The 18,719-nt window shown below is 44.3% G+C and overlaps 1 protein-coding gene across 4 annotated transcripts; it reads left to right on the top strand.

Moving 5' to 3' along the window:
* The first annotated feature begins 113 nt into the window (after positions 1 to 113).
* Positions 114 to 18,653, top strand: LOC140303823 (death-inducer obliterator 1-like). 4 transcript variants are annotated; one of them, XM_072382733.1, is made up of 17 exons: positions 114 to 231; positions 1,599 to 1,684; positions 2,317 to 2,425; positions 3,181 to 4,267; positions 4,468 to 4,885; positions 5,268 to 5,639; positions 7,283 to 7,502; positions 10,183 to 10,726; positions 10,835 to 10,994; positions 11,100 to 11,216; positions 11,371 to 11,532; positions 11,728 to 11,887; positions 12,000 to 12,516; positions 12,746 to 12,893; positions 13,021 to 13,110; positions 13,201 to 13,396; positions 14,347 to 18,653. In XM_072382733.1, the coding sequence occupies exons 3-17, from the start codon at positions 2,350 to 2,352 to the stop codon at positions 18,096 to 18,098; spliced, it is 8,019 nt and encodes a 2,672-aa protein (XP_072238834.1). In that variant the 5' UTR covers positions 114 to 231; positions 1,599 to 1,684; positions 2,317 to 2,349; the 3' UTR covers positions 18,099 to 18,653. The 4 variants fall into 4 exon arrangements, with proteins under 4 accessions (XP_072238834.1, XP_072238835.1, XP_072238833.1 ...); XM_072382734.1 differs by having other exon boundaries at positions 5,265 to 5,639; positions 11,371 to 11,484; XM_072382732.1 differs by having other exon boundaries at positions 5,265 to 5,639.
* The last annotated feature ends 66 nt before the right edge of the window (positions 18,654 to 18,719 follow it).

The raw sequence follows: 18,719 nt of genomic DNA, 5'->3' as shown, positions 1-18,719 counted from the left end.
CCAATTTATTTATAGGTAATGCTACAAACACGAGCCCGGAAACTCCAGCGCTATTTTCCTTGTCGAGCTAAATTCTCCTCCTGACCACTGGGGGCGCTACAGGCACGAAGTGTTTTCTGTTCTGTAAACCGTCAGCCATCTGCCGCAGTCAGTTAGATCCAACGGGAATGGAAAATGGAGGACTGACCGAAGAAAAAACGAGGGCATATCGTCGGTATTTCTAGAATGTTGGTGGGTAGAATAAAAGCATTTGATATTTAAGTCGCATTTAAGCTTTCCACTATGTGTAGGCGACGCATTATTTCCAATTCTGTTAGGTTTGTACCAATGTAGGCATTGAAGTTGAGGTTGAACGTGATGCCCCTGGCGTTAGCGTTTCCCATTACTTATGCACACCTGCTTTAAAAATGTAATTTGCTTTCTCACATCTATCATAATTTATAATCTCTACAGAACGAGCATTTCGTACTGTTTGTGTTTTGGTGTTTTTTTGTTGTATTTTTTTAGGGTTACCTAAATGCTAATGTAATCGGGCCAAGAGCGCCGTTAGCGGCTAACAGCGTTAGCTTTGGTTGCTGGCTGGAAGCGCACGTTTTGGAATATTCAGTTCCACGTTGTGAGACTAAACAACAAGACTATTAGAAATAAATGTTTGTGTTAAATGCAGGTTTAAGGTTGCAATAGTTGCGGGATGTCCCCCTTCGTTACCAAGAACTACATGTGACTGTGTGTTATTTAAGCTAAAGGTAAATAGTGAAGTGGTTTGGCGGACTGTTTTGCGGCCACCGTTGGCAGTGTCGGAAGTGCAGTGGGGTTTTACTATCATATTTATATTGCCTTGTCTTACCTTTCGAATAAAGGCGGGCTTTGTAAACTATTTATATTTTTTCGATACGCGTGTATTCAGGACGTATATTGTTGGTTGGTGATTACTCTTATGTCATGCGCAACAAGGCCATATGCAGCTTCCATCTTTGGGTGTCGCGCAGCCACTGCTGGGCCTAGGTAGGCCCTCCCTAGACACCCTGTATTTGCATCGTAATAAAATCTCTGCGTGTAAAGTGGAATTAATTTCAAACAATCCACATTGTTAAGCCAAATCAGATCTTTGCTGCGGGCCCCTCCCACCTCTCTCGGTCACAGTTGCTGCCCCATTCACGTGGCACGGTGTCGTGACTGCATCTTACTCAATCACACGCAGGCAATCTGTGGCTATTTCTCCCGTGGTTGACGGGGCGGGCGGCGAGGAAAGCGAACGTAAATAAGACCTGTGGCAAGATATGTCTACCCGGGATTGTGTTTGTAATTTAAAGTGAGTCATCACCTAAGATTTGTAACGTACTTTAAACGGGTTAAGAGTGGAACTTTTCGGAGTGCTTTGCGTAGCAAACAGTTCTATTTTCATGTCAAGCTATTCCATCCATTTGTAAGTGCTCAGACTTGTTGGGTCAGTTTTTTTTTATATCCCTTTCATGCATCAGTTCAATTTTAACAAGATGTACGTGATTTTTATTTTTTTGCCATTGGCACACAGTTGCATCCCTGTTTCTGTCTGATTACTCTGAATCTACCCCCACTGCTTTGTTTTGTTTTTGCAGATCCTTTAACCTTCCACTGATGATAATTGATTTGATGCCTTTTTGTCTGAAGAGACATCCTATTACCTATCATTGCTGAACTGCAGGTACGGACAGTGGCTTTTTATCTCCTTTATAATTGCATGATAGGGTAAACATTTAAACGAGTTTGTAGTAATTATCAACACAAGCAATTTCTGCATAATATGTGCCCGTCATAATATCAGTTTTCATTCTAATACTGACCATGCTTGTTCCCGTTTTCATTCTCAATTTTGACTTGTGGACGCTTTATGTCAAATAATTGATAATTATTTGAATTATGAAATCAGTGTTATTCTCTTTGTTTTGCAGAGAATGTGTAATCTGTATGTGAACCTGAAAACTCAGTTTCTGAACATATTTAATTGGTCAGAATGTAACAACTGTCAGACATTACATAGTTAATCATTTAAAGTGATTTTTACTACCTTTAAGCTTGCATTCCTGTCACTGTATCTGTTCCCCTTTGTTGGAACTGTAGGGAGGATGATAAGCTGCTTAATTGAAAATGCCACAAATATTTATGTATACTTAGATCAAACCATTAGTGTTAGATTTGAAACAATTCTTTGGTTTATTCATTTAATGGGTACAAGTAAACCTAAAGACATGGAGCGATTTCCAGCTAAAGTCTGGCAACCCCTTCAGTGTCTGAGTGACTCATAGATGGTCTCTTGTGCTCTTCTTTTAACTGTAGACGTTCAGTTTGAAAGTAGTGACTCCATCATCTATGGAGGAGAGTGTGAGCCCTGAGCTCTCTGTAGCTCCTGAGCAGAGCCAGAACTGTTTGGATAACTGCTCTCAAGGTACCTTGAATGAGCTTTTATTTCCCTCATGATCTTATAGTTATATTGGACACAACTTCTGTGATCTTTAAATTGATTTTATATTCAGGTTAAAAAAGTATGGTAAGCCTGGCATCAAAATGAACCAGCCACCTTCTTTCCTTTTTTTAAAATTGTTATTTGATTTTTTTTACATTTGGTACGTTCACATGCATAGTTGAGTTGAGCTTTGGTTTAGAGTCTGGTGATTTCATTGAACTTGTGTCCTTGTCCCTCGATGCATTTACAGGATGGGAATTGATTTATTTTCTGATGTATGTTTGGTTCTGTGATGCAAAGTGGGCGTGTGTCCCCTGTTTAGCTTGTTGGCATTGGCCTTCTTCTAGTCGATGCATTACGTTACAGACCCAAACAACTGACTATTTAACTTGTACCATATCGACCAGTTAATTCCACAGCTCTAAATTTTAGTAAACACTGTACGTTTGACTGTTTTTATAAAAGACGGACAGATGAGTTTTCTTCTGTGTTCCAACATCTTTTGTTACGGGCCTTAGCCGATTTGCTGGAGTAACTGGATCCCATCACCTGGTGTTTGTCCAGCTTTGATTTCCTATGATTTGAGTTGGACTTGCATGTTTGCATGTATTTCATGGTCTGACAAGCATGTTTTTTTTTGTTTTTTTTTCATGTAAATGTGCTGAGTGAAGTTAATTTTGTGGCGGTGTTGCCATGGTGCACGTTGGTGATTGTCTGTCATGATTGTTTGTTTACAGGGTTAGGAGAAGAGGCCAACAAGCAGAAGCAACAGTTTCAAACAGAAAGCGAGAATGTGGTCAAAGAGTTGCTAGAGCTGCCAGATAAACCTGTGAATGCCAACAGTGAGGTAAAGAAGACTTGGGGTTTCCGTCGGTCCACTGTTGCTAAGAGAGAGATGCCAGTGGAGGCAGCAACCGACAGCCCTGAAAACCGCTGTCCAGTGCGGCGTAGTGGCAGACAGCCCAAGCGTACTGACAAACTGGAGGAATTCCTCTTGACTACCAAAAGAGGGTCAAGAAGGAGCGCTCCTCCCAGTGTGGAAAGTGGAGATCCTCCGTCTCAAACTCCAACCGATGCAGAGACTGCTTCTGAAGCCAGCTTTGATGGCAGTGCTGATTCCAAGGCTGTAGAGGACAAAGAGTCCCCTGAGAGGAAGACGAGAAGTGGCGCAAAGAAGCAGACTCAAAGGAAAACTCGAGGAGGGAGACAGACGAGAGGTGGTGGCAGAGCAGCGGTCAAGGATGAGGGCAGCTCTGAGAATGAGGAGGACGGTAAAGATGCTGGCAAAAAGGATCAGTCACAGGATAACAGTGAGGAGAAAAAAGATGAGAAAAGTGATCCCAGTACTGAAGTTGTAGGGAGCCTCACAGTGGCGCAGACTCAGCCTGTGCAGGAGCCTGCGCAGGACCCTGAACAGAAAGAGGCCACCGAGGAGATGGATGAGTCGGAATTGAAGAATGACAAAGATGTGACTGAGATGGAAACTGACGAGAACAGCACAGACCAGCCTGCCGCTATGGCGGGAAGACGTGGGCCAATAAGAACTTATGTCAATAAAATGAGAGCAGCTAAAAAGAACACTACACCTGTGAAGTCCCCTACTCCGGCTAGCAAAAACCCAGCTCCTGCTAAGAAGGACACAAAGCCCAAAGGCACCCAAGCAGCTGGAAAGATGAGCGTGCCTCAGATGGAAGATGATGAAGATAATGACTCTTCTATGTCTTCGTCCTCATCTTCCTCATCCTCATCATCGGTTGAGTCTGACGATGGAGGCTACGACCCCAATGCACTGTACTGCATCTGTCGTCAGAAACACAATAAACGGTATGTTTCATTCAGTAATGTGGGATTGGGATGGTTATTATACCCGCTGCTGGCTAATATTCAGCTTAATAGACGCAACTGTTACAAATTTCCTCTCCAAATTAAAATACAGTCAACCTAAGCTGCCTTGTTAAGCTTCTGTTAGCTGGTGAATGCAAGTCTGAGGAAAGGCGGTGACAGTTATGTCCTTTTCCCACTAGGTTCATGATCTGCTGCGACCGCTGCGAGGAGTGGTTCCACGGGGACTGCGTGGGCATCACTGAGGCTCGCGGGCGCCTCATGGAGAGAAACGGGGAAGACTACATCTGTCCCAACTGCACGGCCAAGAAAAACCAGTTGGTCAGGCCGGCCACATCCATCCTCCCCACAAGTGCAGAGATATTGAAGGCCCAAGCTGGTGTTGCTGCTTCTGGTGCTGTGAGCTCCTCTGCACCCGCTGAGAAAGCTTTCTCCAGTGGAGCAGACTCGGGTCCTTCAGCTATTCAGGCTGTGGCACCACATCTGCTCTCCACAGGGAGCGGGACAGAAGAGAAGGGAGCAGAAGACATGGGTATCAAAGGCAGGATAGAGAAGGCCACTAACCCAACTGGAAAGAAGAAGATAAAGATCTTTCAGCCGGTAGGTCCCTGCATCTGATGTCAGTCAGTGGGAACAGTTTCCTGTCATTGAATAACGGTTTGAGGCTGCTAACATATTCTGCTGGTCATCCAGTACATTAGTGAGCCGTAGTCATGATTAAAGATTAGATTGCCTATTTTTATGCTTAAAAGGAACTCCAAATGATGCTGATACTCTTCTTCTGCTTTATTCTTGACGTTGCGATACATAATCTGTATATGCACACAGACATTAAGAGCATGGCAATAGGCAGCATAGCAGATGTTGGTTATCAGTTGATTAATGAGTCCTTTGTGTATCAAATAGATTTTTTGCATTGGCCTGCTTATTCTTATCTTCTGTCATTTGGTTGGTAATTTTATCTCACACTGACTCTAAGCAGGCAGTTCAGCAGCCAGTTCCACCTAAAGCAGAGCAGAAGGCCACAGCTGCTGTGGAAAGAAAGGCAGCATCCACATCAGAGCAGAAAGCAGCAGCAGACACAGAGCCGAGGGTGGCAACAATCGTGGAGGTGAATACAACACCAACGGTGGAGGTGCCAGAGGAGAAGTCCGGGCCGAAGGCTGAGGACGACTCTTCCTTACCCAAATGTATTGGCCCTGGTTGCGATAATGACGCCCAGCCAGACTCTGTGTACTGTGGACCTGACTGCATCCTGAGACACGCTGCTGCAGCCATGAAGTCCATCACTGACGTCAAAGAGCCCAAGCTGAAGGACAAATCCAAGGCTCAGAAAAACAAGTCCCCGGCAAAGGTAACACGGACTGCCTGAGATTCTTTCCTAAAAGAATGGCTGTTGATGCCTAACAATTATGAAGTGGTACAGTAATAAATTCACTTGTGGCAAAATAAAAAGCTTTCTAGAGCCTTTTAAGGCTAGCAGCTGTGTGACATGGATACAAGACTTAGAAAGTCTCTCTCACTTGTGTTTTCTCGCCTGGTACTAGTGGCTACATCAGCTTGGGATGAATGTTGAAGGCTAGTACTTTACCGTCCTGTCTCTGAGATCACAAAAGTGTTTTTTGTTGTTGTTTTACTTTAATATTTGTCTATTCCAGATTTTTTTTTTGTCCTGGTTGCACTGTACATTTTAGATATATGTTGGTATAATTAAAATGATTGAGAAAGTTTTACTGTTAATCTGAACTGCTTGGAACAGTGACTTTCAGATGCCATGTTTGGCTGTCAGATTAAGTTAATGTGTCTGTCTAATGAAGAACATTTAACCTAAATTTGGTCCAAACAGATGCCTCTTTTTCCCTTTGCAACACAAAACTATCACTTGGCTGGCCACATTAAAAAAAAAAAAACCCAACATGCTTATATCTCACCAGTCAAGGCCTGAGGTGGGTGTAAAAGTGGCTTCATCTGCTTTGGAAAGTAACTAGATTTATCAACACGAATGCCTCTTCCTTCATGGTGGGTAACCGGTTTCAATATATATGACCTTTCAAGGATTTAAGAGTATATTATCATTCCCACTGGGTTATGCAGTCGACAAAGGCGCAGTGTATGCAGACAGGCCTCTTTGATAAATTGTGGTGGTATTTGGTGACTGTATGCAGAAATATTTGCAGATGAAAATCTGTGGAAATTGTCTGGTCACAAGCCTTAGCATCTAAATAAATATGACTCTTTATATCTTATTAACCTTGCTCACAGACAGTGCATTAAAACCTCATTTTATACATGCACAGAATATACAGGGAACAGTTTCTTTAAGATTAACCGTTTATAGAACAGGCTGTAAAACAAATCCTGGTTGTCTGTGCTGGTTTCTATTGTCAAATTTGTCCTAATAGTGGCAGTATTTTGCCTCTGCGACAGTAAAGATTACAGTCAGCAGTCGGTACTTCGAGTTTACTTTGCTGTTGGAAGTGAGTCGTCAGCTGCTGTAGACTTTTAAAACATGCTTAACGCTAAACCTCTCTGATATAAAACCTTTAGATGATAAACTCACTTTTTAACACTGAAATAAACTTTGTTTCACAACCCTGGACATGTAAAGTGTGCCTGCTGTGAATATTTTTGTCCACGCTGTGCTTCTTTCATGAAGATATAACCCAGGTTTAAAGCGGCGCTGGTGTTTACTGGTAAAGCAGTGTAGGCTACTAGTCCCAGAGTAGTTCCAGAGTCTGCAGAAATGCCGTTGAGTTGCTTTGAGTTTTCTGATTTTCACATTGTGCGTAGTGCTTAAAATAAAGAGCATGCCAGTGAGCAGAAGCGTTGTTAATCTGGGACAGACTCCCTGGCATCTGTCGCCATTTCTTAGAAGGAATCTTTCTTTGTTTTAGTCAAACGTATATCTGTATTTTTTATGTAGTGTTAAAGGGGGGGAAAAATGCTTCCAGACTTACTAACATGTCTGAACATGTTTGTCTCTTCTCCTCCACCCAGTGGAGCGCCGTCAGCTGCAAGAGGGCACAGAAGAAGACCCGGGACGAGTCGGACAGCGAGGACGACGACAGTCCTGATCCGTACGAGGACGACGAAGATGAGCATGCTGAGGAGCACCCGCCCCCGCCGGCCACTGCCTCCTGGTCCAGCGACCATAATTACATTGCAGTAACACCAGAAAAGACTACACCCATATCACCAACAGTGTTAAACAAAAAGTGTATGTATCTCTTTGAAGGTCTACAGCTGTTGTTGAAACCACATTGTTGTTTTCCCATCATATATGTGGTTCTTGTCACGCTAACATCCTTTAAAAATGACCCATACATTTGCGAGAGGACATGATGAAGTGATCTGTATGGTAGACTTAATTGATGAGGTCTTGTGATTTTAATAATATAAAGAATTTGTTACTCAATGAAATGTTGGCAGCTGTGAAACAGGTAAGTGTCAGCCATGGCTTTGGTAAGTATTCCGTGATGAAGAACAACACGACAGCAATTGCATAATGTGTTTGGTGGCTCAGTGGAGCTTCTAGAAGCTTGCCACAGGAACTTATTTCTTTAGTGTTATTTCAGCTTGAAATTTCAGAGTTCAGTTTGCTATAGGCCGATTTCTAAATTGAAGTCAGTGCTTTTTGATTTGAGACGTTCAGAGAGTCTGAAAAGTGATGCTGATCTTAAAGGAAACGGCAACGTTTCTGGATCAGGGTCCACACTGTGGACTGAAAAAAACTACAGGCCTCAGAAATCACTACAGGTACCCTTTATAAGAAGTATCAGGGCTGTGTATGAAAAGTTATACACGGACGCGTGGACACATAACGGATGGTAATCATTTTAAATTCAGGGAGTAGAGATCAATGGATTTAATGAATGAATTGGGCTTGTGTCCTTGTTTTGAGCGAGTTTTCAGTTGACTTGCTTCGTTTGCCTCTGCAAGTTTCTGCACTTCCTCAGCTGTTGCTAAAAAGGTCCTTCCCTCCCTCTCCAGCAGGTAGGTGTCCTCCAAGTTAATGTGAATTTATGAACATGACTCAAATGGAGCTCGTAATGTCAGTGTTGTGGCTTTTCTCCCCTCGATATCTTGGGTTACAAGTTTTTTTGTTTTTTTTTAAATACACATTTAAAAAAAAAAGTTTTTGATTCATATTGAATATGATGCATCACTACCCGTGAGCAACTGGCTTTAAAATAAAAGGTGTCAAACTAATTGTTGGATGCCTCGACTGATTATGTGAGCAGTGTTGGCTTGCTGTCGGATGTCATGGGTTCAGCTGAAAACAAGCATTTACAACTGTTTAATCTGCACACATTATGGAGATGCGTGAGAGCCTGGAGAGGAGGTGGTGGGCCACTGGTCAGAGAGGACCCAGTCCTGCCAAGACCTGACGTGGACAGACGCAGTGCAGTTCAGGAAGCCACGGCAGGGGATGGAGGCTGATGACTGAGGATCATACAGATGAAGAAGATGAGGAAGACCAGCTTCACAATTTTTCCATATATTTTGCACCTGATGTTTTTCATATATATATATACACATATATATTAAGGGGCTTATTTATGAGATGTGGACAGTTGCATGTACTGTCAACTCTTCTTTGTGAAATGCTCTGAAGATATCTGAGGACAGGATCTGGTAGGAATAGCAAGAGCTAATGTTACTTGAATGTGTCCTGTCAGATCAGGAGATCAGCATGGCCACTGATGGTTGTGTTAACTGGACAAGAGTAGTAGCTCCTTTAAAGCCCTGCTATTGCTGATATCTTTGACTGGTGTGCCAACTAGTGGTCCAATGAAAACAGTTGATTTTGGTTGCTGTGGTTCTGTTGCTCTGCTCAAATGATTGTGGATTATATATTTGGAGGGTGAACAGTGTCTCCATTGGGGTTAATCCTCATGCTAATGCAGCTGTAACAACACACTTGATATGATCAGCAGAGCTACAACAGATCATTTGACAGGCAGTAGTTGTATTGACATAGTAGTAATCTCTTTGTTTTATGTGACTGTTGAAAGAATGAACAAATGTGTGATTACTGTATGACTGCATAACTGATTTAAACTACTGATGTATGAATGTGACTTTGGCCAAGTTGCTTTTGAGGTCAGAGCTCTCATTGTTAATAGTCTTACTGGATGACCCAATGATCTGATCATGGATTCAACTAAATGATTAGTAGACTATAATTATTCCAAAGTTGGAGTCTAAACTTTTAATCGGCTTCTGTTCAAGCTGTAGACACTGGTAGCACCAACACAATAGCCAATGGATAAATGGTATAAGCTGCTTATCTTGCACCATTTAAGCGGGAGAAATGTCAAGCTGGAGTCTTCATTTCAGTAATTGCTGCAAATAAATTCACTGTTGGATTGCAAGCACTCTAATCAGTCGCTCATCTCCTGTTTGGAAATGGAGATCTAGATGGAGAGTCGTGATGTGAAATGAGGAGAAACTATAAGCTGTTTTAAGGATCATGACCCCACATATTTTTAGATAAGATTTTTTTTTATTTTGGATCAGAAATACTTGGCATTAACAGCACAATGTATCTGCTGCCACTGCTACAAATAAAGAGGGTCTGTTTTTATCTCCTCTGTTGTCAACATTGTTTTTATTTCAACATGTTTTTACCATAAATTGACTAATTTCTTTAAAGTGCCCTTTGTTTTAACATTGTTCTTTAGTGTTTTGGGTTTTTTCAGCAGTTACTTTGCTCGTCCTGAAGTTGAACCAAAACTCATCATCATTGTAGTCATTCGTGTGCAATTGTCGTCAGCTGGATGTGATGTCATTTAGTGAAATGCTGCAAAACTGCTCATCACATCGACCAATGTTTTTCTCTGGGGGGGTTAAAAAAGGCATGCTTTAAAATGTTGGATCTTGTTCTTGATTTTCAGCATCTCCTAAAGAAGAGAAGCAGAGCGAGAAGGATCCAACCCCATCTCCCGAGAAGTCCACCGCCACATCTACACCGCCCAGCAAAGGAAAAAAGAAGTCCCCGTCGAATAAAGCGGCAAAGGTTTCCTCCAAAGGCAAGAAGCCTCCCCTTCAGGCCGCCAGCTCAAAGATGTCCAAGAAACCCCTGACACCTCTGACTAAAACTGCAGCGAAGTCCAAGAAACCACATCCGCCGCCCGCCCCTGCTCCGTCTCCGTACCCTCGAGGTCCGATTCACGTCACAGGGGCACTGAGGGTCACCAAGTCCAACTTCACCATTCCTAAGAAGCAGCCTCAGCCAAAGGATTCTAGTTCTCAAAGTCAGTCCTCATCCTCAAGAGTCCCATCATCTTCAGTGTCCTCATCTTCCCACAGCCACTCTTCATCTTCTAGACATTCACATCCACCACCTTCAGCACCCCCTAGTTCCCCCATGCGTCCTCCGCCCAACAACCAGATGAGACAGAACATCCGCCGCTCACTGACAGACATCCTCTTTAAGAGGTGAGTCGCTCGCAGGGTTCAGCATTTTCTCTTCTTTTTTTCATGTTTAAAGTTGGATATTTTGCATAAATGGGTCAAAACCAAAAATGTTGTATTTTCCTCCACCAGGGTTAGTGACAGCGATGATCTGAAAATGACAGAAAGCGAGGTGGGACGACTTGCAGTTGCCATTGAGAAGGAAATGTTTAACCTCTGCCTGAGCACTGACAGCAAGTACAAGAATAAATACAGGACCCTCATGTTCAACCTCAAAGATCCTAAAAATAAAGTGAGTCATCTGTCACGTGCTCAGAATATGGCGAATGGGAAGATGTCTTCAGCTTTGCGTTTGTGATTTGTCATAAATTTTGGAACATGTGTTTTTTTGTCTCAGGGCTTGTTCTACAGGGTGATAGGTGGTGAGATTAGTCCCTTCAGACTGGTGAGACTAAGCGCTGAAGAGTTGCTCTCCAAAGAAATGTCAGAGTGGAGGAAGCCTGAAGCTTCTGAGGTAAAAGTTTCTTCCTTCTGACCAAAGACCAGGTGCGCCTTAACCTGAGCTTCACAGAATTTCCGCTTTGGAAACGAATTTTAGGGCATGTTTTGTTTAATTAAAAGGTTTACATAAAGTCAGAAACATTACATCGTTTTTTTTTCATCCGCAGGGTCAGTCTCCCAGTTCCAGGGGCCATTCAGGGCATTCTAAACTGGGAAACAGGCATGACTCTGGCTCCCACAGTATGGACATGGAGGATGCTCCACCTTCATCTGATGCAGATGTATGTATTTCTGCCACCACTTCAGCTTCTCGCATTGCTTCTGCTACAGTAAGTGGTGGCACGCTGCTCCTCTGCCACTTTCCCACCTTCTTTTCACTTTGCATGAGGCTTGTCCGCAGACTTTTTTTCCTTTCTCATTCTTTTCTTTCTTTGGAGACGCGCATAATAACAATAATGTGGAATTGATTGTCATTACTTGCAGTTTAGTCAAGGTTTGACCTGTATTCTCTTGTGTGTCCCTAGGACCAAGATGAGTCTTGCTTCACTCCTTCAACTTCAGCTCAGCCGTCTGCCATTGACGGGAGCAGCAGTGGCATGGCAGACATTTTCAGTAGCATGCTCAAAGACACCACCGCAGAACATAGAACTCATTTGTTTGACCTCAACTGCAAGATATGCACCGGTAAACAAACAAAAAAAAAAAGGCTGACATGGCCCTGCAGCTGGATTGAATTGTTTTTTCTATTGAAAATGTATTCATTGATTTGTTTTTTTTTTGTAATCTTGCCCTCCAGGACAAAGGACAGAAGATGAGCCTGCAGCCAAAAAAGGCAGACTCACCAAGAAGCCTGATATCAAGCTACCCAGACAAGATTCACTTACTTCCAGGTCAGGGGATATTGCTCCTGTCAGTCAATCACAGGGCCCCACAGCCTACCAGCACCAAGATCCCTCAACATACCAGCACCCGGTCCCTCTGTCCTACCAGCCCACCGTTGAGCCAGCTCTTCCAGAATCACAACCGCAGGTCTATCAAGAGGACCTCAGCAAGATGGCACCTCCAGTTCAGACCCCTCTACCCGTCACTCCTGCCGTCTCCTCGGTCAGCATCACCCGCAGAGACCCTCGCATGGCCAGGCTCACCTCCGGTATGAATGTCGCCCACGCAGCTCCAGAAAAACCCATCGGCATCGCAGCAGAGCCGCTCCCGGCTCCCGTCACTGTTCCAGCAGAGGCCAGCGCTAAAGCACCTCTGCCGATGCCTCCAGCTCCGCCGTCGTCCGTGGCTGTGCCCAAATCTTCAAAAACGAGGTGCTCAATCTCACCAAGCTCTCTGTTTGCTAATGCCAAGTACTTCCTAAAATGTTTTACCAAAATACTTGATTTGTTGTTTTTTTATGCTATTATTATATAAGAACATCTTTTAAATGACCATATATTTATATTATGAAATTTGAACTAGCTTTTAGTTTTTTATGTTCAGTTTCACATAAAGAAGTGTCGGACCCATCTAAAAGGAAGATGGTTTTGGTTTTTACAGTACATCTGATCCTCCTCTTGAGGGAGAAACAGCAATCTTCCTGCATGGTCAAGAAAAGATATGGAAAGGGTTTGTCAACATGCAGTCAGTAGCCAAGTTTGTGACCAAAGCTTACCTGGTCTCAGGATCCTTTGAACACCTGAAAGAGGTAATTTTACTATGGCACAGAAAGCCTTTTTTAAAAAATATTTTTATCTGAAATCATCAATCAAAAAAGTATGTTTAAAGTTATTGGTCAACACCTAACTATAGGTTTGTTATCCTCATCATCGTAGGATTTGCCGGACACCATTCATATCGGAGGACGGATATCTCCCAGTACTGTGTGGGACTATGTTGGGAAGCTGAAAACTTCACTCTCCAAGGTTTGGAAGAGATTAACTTTGAGAGCAGTTGTGTAAGCTTAAAGCCTTGTATTACTTTACACTTTCTTTCTTTTTTTTCCAAATTCTCAGGAACTGTGTCTGATCCGTTTCCACCCAGCAACAGAGGAAGAGGAGGTCGCATATGTCTCCCTCTTCTCTTACTTCAGCAGCAGGAAAAGATTTGGTGTGGTGGCTAACAACAACCGCCGCATCAAAGACCTCTATCTCATCCCACTGGGCTCAAAGGACCCTTTACCCTCCAAACTGTTACCGTTTGACGGGCCAGGTAAGCATTTAGGTGTGGGCACAAATGTGCCTTCGTGGTCACTTGAGTGTTTATTTGTGTTTAGATATGTTTTCATGTCAAACAGCATTTTTCATGTCTCTATACATGAAGTGAGTACATTTGGTGTACTTGATGCTCAGATTGGAATGAGAGCTTGTTTATGGGTGTTTAACTGTAGGGGGTGCTCACACTCCTTGTTGAGACTTCCCTTGAAAGTTCAGTGTTCATGTAACAGCTCCTGTGTTCTCTTCTGTGAGTTTGATTCTGTATCACACGTTTCAAATAAAAGACGTCTGCATCGCAGGTTGGTGCCATTTCAAGCCAGTCTCAGCCTGTTGTTTCTTAAGACTTGGCTCAGTATAAACATTGAGTATTTTATATTTAACATGTTTAAGATTTAACACCTGGGATTGACAGTATCACAAATGCGGCTGTGCCAAATGGACAGTAAGACCATATTGCAAAATAGTATCAGGTGATCTTTTTTTATCTTATTGTGCCTCAGATTATTAGATAAAATTGGTCAGATATATGTAAATTGATTGCTAATGAACCCAAATCCAGTTTTAATAGGAAAGTGGTATGTAACTGATTATGGTCCAACAGAAACTGTGTGACAGAAGCTATACCAACTTTATTTGAATCAGTTAGTGTATAAGTTGCACCTGACTCTAGATTCGCAAATTCCTTTTATCACCATTACAAACCTGCAAACAAAAATCATCTGGTGAAACAAAATGTCGACTTCTTGCTTGGATGCCATCTGGCAGTTCCATCAAATAATATTTTTGAGAGTATATTGAATAAGTATTAAAGCTTGCAAAGCCTCATTTCTTTCTGTCTTACTCATGAAAACATATTTAAGCTCTCATCCCAGTATTTCTTTCTTCTATAAGTTATGAATATTTGTAATATAGTGCTTTATTATCTTCCTGTCTTGTTTGTCACAGGGCTTGAACCAGCTCGTCCCAACCTCCTCCTGGGGCTGCTGATCTGCCAGAAGGACAGAAAACGTGCTGGTGCTCCGTTAGAAATGGAGGAGAAACGCTCCAAGACTCAAACCAAAGATGCAGATGAAACCGGACTTCCAAAACCGTCTCCTTCAGTTAGAGCAGAAAGGAGCATAAAACCGAGTCTTGAGATCCCCTTCAGCACGACCCCCCCAGGGTCACCTCCCTCTAGCTCTTCTGACACCCCCAGCAGCACCACAGCCGCCTCTGCTGTTCTTTCCCTCCTATCGTCTGTTAAAGCTCCACCTGCATCCACGACCACCGGCAAGGATTCGCCATCCACATCCAGCTCGGCTGCTATCTCTGGTGGATCCGCCACACCTCTTCAAACCATCCTCAACACTCTCTTCAGGAAGAAAATACTTGACTCAGATGCTTCCAATTCTCCATCTGATCAGTCGGGGGAGCTCCCTGTACCTTCCACAATAATTGACCCTATCGTGCGGCAGTATGCGCAAACCTCTAAGGATAAACCAGTTGAGGAGGATGAAGATGACCGACCATATGACCCAGAAGAGGAGTATGATCCGAGTAGAGGCTATAACGTGCCCAAGAAGCCTGTGGAGGTTGTTGGCAAACGTGAGGTCTCCAAGCAGTCTGAGGTGGTAGCAAGTGAAACTGATGATGTGGCATATGACCCTGAAGATGACTCTATTTTTGAAGAGGTCAAAACTTTAGTCCCGGGTCAAGCTAAGCCTACAGCAGAAAGTATACCCAATCCACAAAAGATCCTTGAGAACCTTAAGAAGATAGGAGAGCAAGCATTGCAAAAACAGGCAGAACAGCAAACGTCCTCCACAGGGACGTCTGCTACTTCATTGACAATTCCAAATACACTTGTAAGCCAGCCTACTAAATCGCTTTTGGCCAGCAGTCAGCTACTCCATCTTGGCAAAAAAGTTGAAGAACTAGTGAAGTCTTCATCAGCTACTCCCTCAATAAACCAAAGAAGAGATCCCAGACAGAGCAGGGACCCTCGCCAGGCTACGAGTGGAAATAAACCGTCCGACGAACCAGAGAAGGAGGACACATCTGGTCTGTCAACTGATCCTGTTCATCCCACGCAGCCTGTGGCGCAAGAGCCAGAGCAACCTAATACGGCTGAACTTGCCGATTCCTCGCAAGGCCCTGAGGCATCACCACCTGAAGAGGAAATGAAAAGTGAGACACTACCCTTCCTGCAGTCAGACAAGGATGAGGTGTTAATTCCTTTATTAGGAGAGGAGGTGGAACCTGATATGGATGTCAACTACATGGATGAAAAAGAAGTGAAAACTGAGGAAGCAGAGCCAGTCAAGGCTGAAACAGAGATGGACAAGTACAGTCTTTGGCCAAATGCTGCAAGTATTTTAAAAGCGAACGAGGACTCAGAGTATGAGGAGAATAGCCTAGATGCACCAACTTCAAGCTATTATAGAGAGTCTGCAGACACATCCACAATAACTTCTACAATCCCAGTACTTACTCAGAGCTCAATAGCTGACACTCAGTCCCGTCACGTGCTGCATCACATGTCGGGGCCAAGCTTTGATGATGAGTACAGACCTACAGCTGACATCCCCCCACAGTCCAACTTCCCTGCTCCCCATTCTATGCAGGGACAGAACCTGATAATGAGGCCTCCACATGTGTCCATGCTGCAGCCCATGCAGGGACCTCCAACGCCAGGGCCCCCTCCTATCCAGGGGCCACTTCCACCCATCCACGTCCCCCCCCCTGTGCGCTGTCCTCCCCCCATACAAGGAGACAGCAGTCAACAATATGGTCCGCCTCCGTCCACATACCCTCCCTACCAGAACCAGTGGCCAAGCGCCCAGCCGCCACCACAGCAGCCACCTCACGGACCACCACCACCACAGAATATCTTGCCACCCAGAGGACCACACCTGTCATTCCCTCCAATTGCTCAGAGAGGCCCTCCTCCACAAATTTTTGATCACTCTGTTAACCCTCAGCACATTGGTCAGCAAGGCCCCCCTCCAGGCCTGCCCCCACTACCTTCTTTTGATGGACAGAGCAGTTTACCTCCACCAAGATTTGCTGGTCCTCCACCTCCTTTTAATTTCCCTGCAAATAGAGCTCCTCCTCCACCTTTTGCAGCACCACCACCTAGTCACTTTGATAACAGGCTCCCACCGCCATCCCTCTTCCCAGGGCCTAGGGGTCCCCCACTGTCTCAGTATGGTGACCAGCAGTATAACAAAGACACTCCCAATAACTCGTTCAAGCCAAATGTGGACCAGAACCCAAACACACTGCATATTTTCAAAGAAAATCAGGGCCCTCCACATGGCCCAGGTTACCGGGCTCCTCCACCTAGCCAGTATGAGGACAGAAGAGGTCCGCCTCCCAGTGGGGAGATGAGTGGACTGCTGTTCAAGCCACAAAACCCATATGGAAGTTCCAGATTGTCTTCTTCACCACCGCACCGAGGGTCTTTTGATGAGCTCAGAGGTTCCCCAGCTCAGGAAAATAGACCCCACTCTTCTCAACCTTTTGCTGGATCAGAACGGTACCGCTTTGATTGGCACTCAGACGAGCACAGACCTGTTCGCCACGGTGGGCCTTTGCTGCCGACTCCGATAGAAGGACCCCTTGGTCCCTCAAGTCGCCATGGAGCCCATAGCCCAGACCTTCACAGGGAAGACCTGTGGCGCCACCATTCTCCTGAAATGAGGAGGAGGAGCAGCACCACCCATGAGGACCCAGATCCTCGCAGTGGAGAACGTTTTAGCCGCTTTGAAGGAATAAACAGAGAACTTGGTACTGGCTCATTACAGTCCTCAGAGGAGAGACAGCGAGAGCCGTCTGAGGACCGACGGAGGGAAAGAGAGAAGGAAGCCCCTCATGGTGGCAGGCCATCATGGGATAGAGGGATGGGAAAGCGCTGGAGCCGAGAGCAAGAGTGGGATAGAGGCAGAGAAAGAGAGCGGGACCAGGAGCGTGGGCGAGAAAGAGACCGCAGCAGAGGGAGGGACAGCGAGAAGCCAAGGGAGACGGAGGGAGAGCGACACAAGGACCAAGAATCTGACAAGAGGCGAGACCGAGAGAGAGACAGGGAAAGGGAGAGGGACAGAGACAGACCTAGGGATACTGACCGGAAAGACTACGACCGTGACAGGACAAGAAACCGTGACAGAGAACGTGAACGCGAGCGAGACAGAGACAGAAGACGAGACAAATCCAGAAGCAGAGACAGAGACCGTGACCGGGATCGTGGCAAAGACCGGGGCAAGGACAGAGACCGAGATAGGGACAGAGATAGAGATCGGGAGAGGGAAAGAGACAGGGATAGAGATAAGGAGAAGGAGCGGGAGAGGGAAAGAGACAGGGACAGAGACAGGGAAAAGGAGAGGGACAGGGAGAAGGAGCGGGACAGGGATAAGGACAGGGAGAGGGACAGGGATAAGGAGAGGGAGAGGGATAAGGACAGGGATAAGGACAGGGATAAGGAGAGGGAGAGGGATAAGGAGAGGGATAAGGACAGGGAGAGGGATAAGGACAGGGAGAGGGATAAGGAGAGGGACAGGGATAAGGAGAGGGACAGGGATAAAGAGAGAGATCGTGACAAAGACAGAGATCGCCGAGAAAAGAGCAGAAGTAGAGAAAAGAAAGAGGAGAAAAAGGACAGTAAACATGATACATCCAAGGAGAAAGTTAAAACTTCAGAAAATGACAAGAAACCTTCCTAGTGTTCATTTTGTGAACATTACACGAGGATTTTCACTCTAAATCTTTAACCAGTCAAACATCACTGTAAATGTAGATGAGCAGTATTTCGTTGAATTTTCAGTTGTGTTCCTGTTAGGGGAAAAAAAAGAAAATGTTTATATTCTTTGTCACATTAAGGTTTCTATGTTTGTTTTATTACCTTTGAACACAGAAGAAGACCACCTAAGTTGCTTGTGTCCAATGTGCATAATAAGTAGGCTTCTGAGTCCTCTTACATGTACCATTCTCCCATTGAAGCATTTTTTTTAAAAAAATGAATAATGTAACTAATGAACACACCATTTCCAATATGTAAATATGAACATATTTGTATATATACTGATGTTTTTAATCATACTTTTTCTAAATGGAGAAAATAAAAGCCATATATCTGAGATGGATAAAGTGAAGGTTAAAACAACTGTTGAGACAACTTTGAATGAAAAGGCTTCTACTATTTACATCCCATAAATAGTTCATATTAATGAAATGTCCAGATTTTGTCTCAGCTCAACCAATTAAACCTGTTCAGTGAATTCCGTGTTTGCTTCTGTTATTGCTTTGATGCTATTTTGGCTGTCGTCTTTGTGTTTGGAGTCGGA

This window comes from Leuresthes tenuis, unplaced genomic scaffold, assembly GCF_036924035.1.
Source record: "Leuresthes tenuis unplaced genomic scaffold, fLeuTen1.0.hap1 SCAF_3, whole genome shotgun sequence".
NCBI classification, from domain to species: domain Eukaryota; kingdom Metazoa; phylum Chordata; class Actinopteri; order Atheriniformes; family Atherinopsidae; genus Leuresthes; species Leuresthes tenuis.
This window is presented reverse-complemented; position numbering and strand designations above follow the sequence as displayed.

Coding starts and splice junctions, on each gene's coding strand:
- LOC140303823 (XM_072382732.1), top strand. CDS start 2,350: ATGGAGGAGAGTGTGAGCCCTGAGCTCTCTGTAGCTCCTGAGCAGAGC. Junction 4,886..5,264: donor AGATAAAGATCTTTCAGCCG/GTAGGTCCCTGC, acceptor ACTGACTCTAAG/CAGGCAGTTCAGCAGCCAGT. Junction 12,517..12,745: donor CCCAAATCTTCAAAAACGAG/GTGCTCAATCTC, acceptor TGGTTTTTACAG/TACATCTGATCCTCCTCTTG.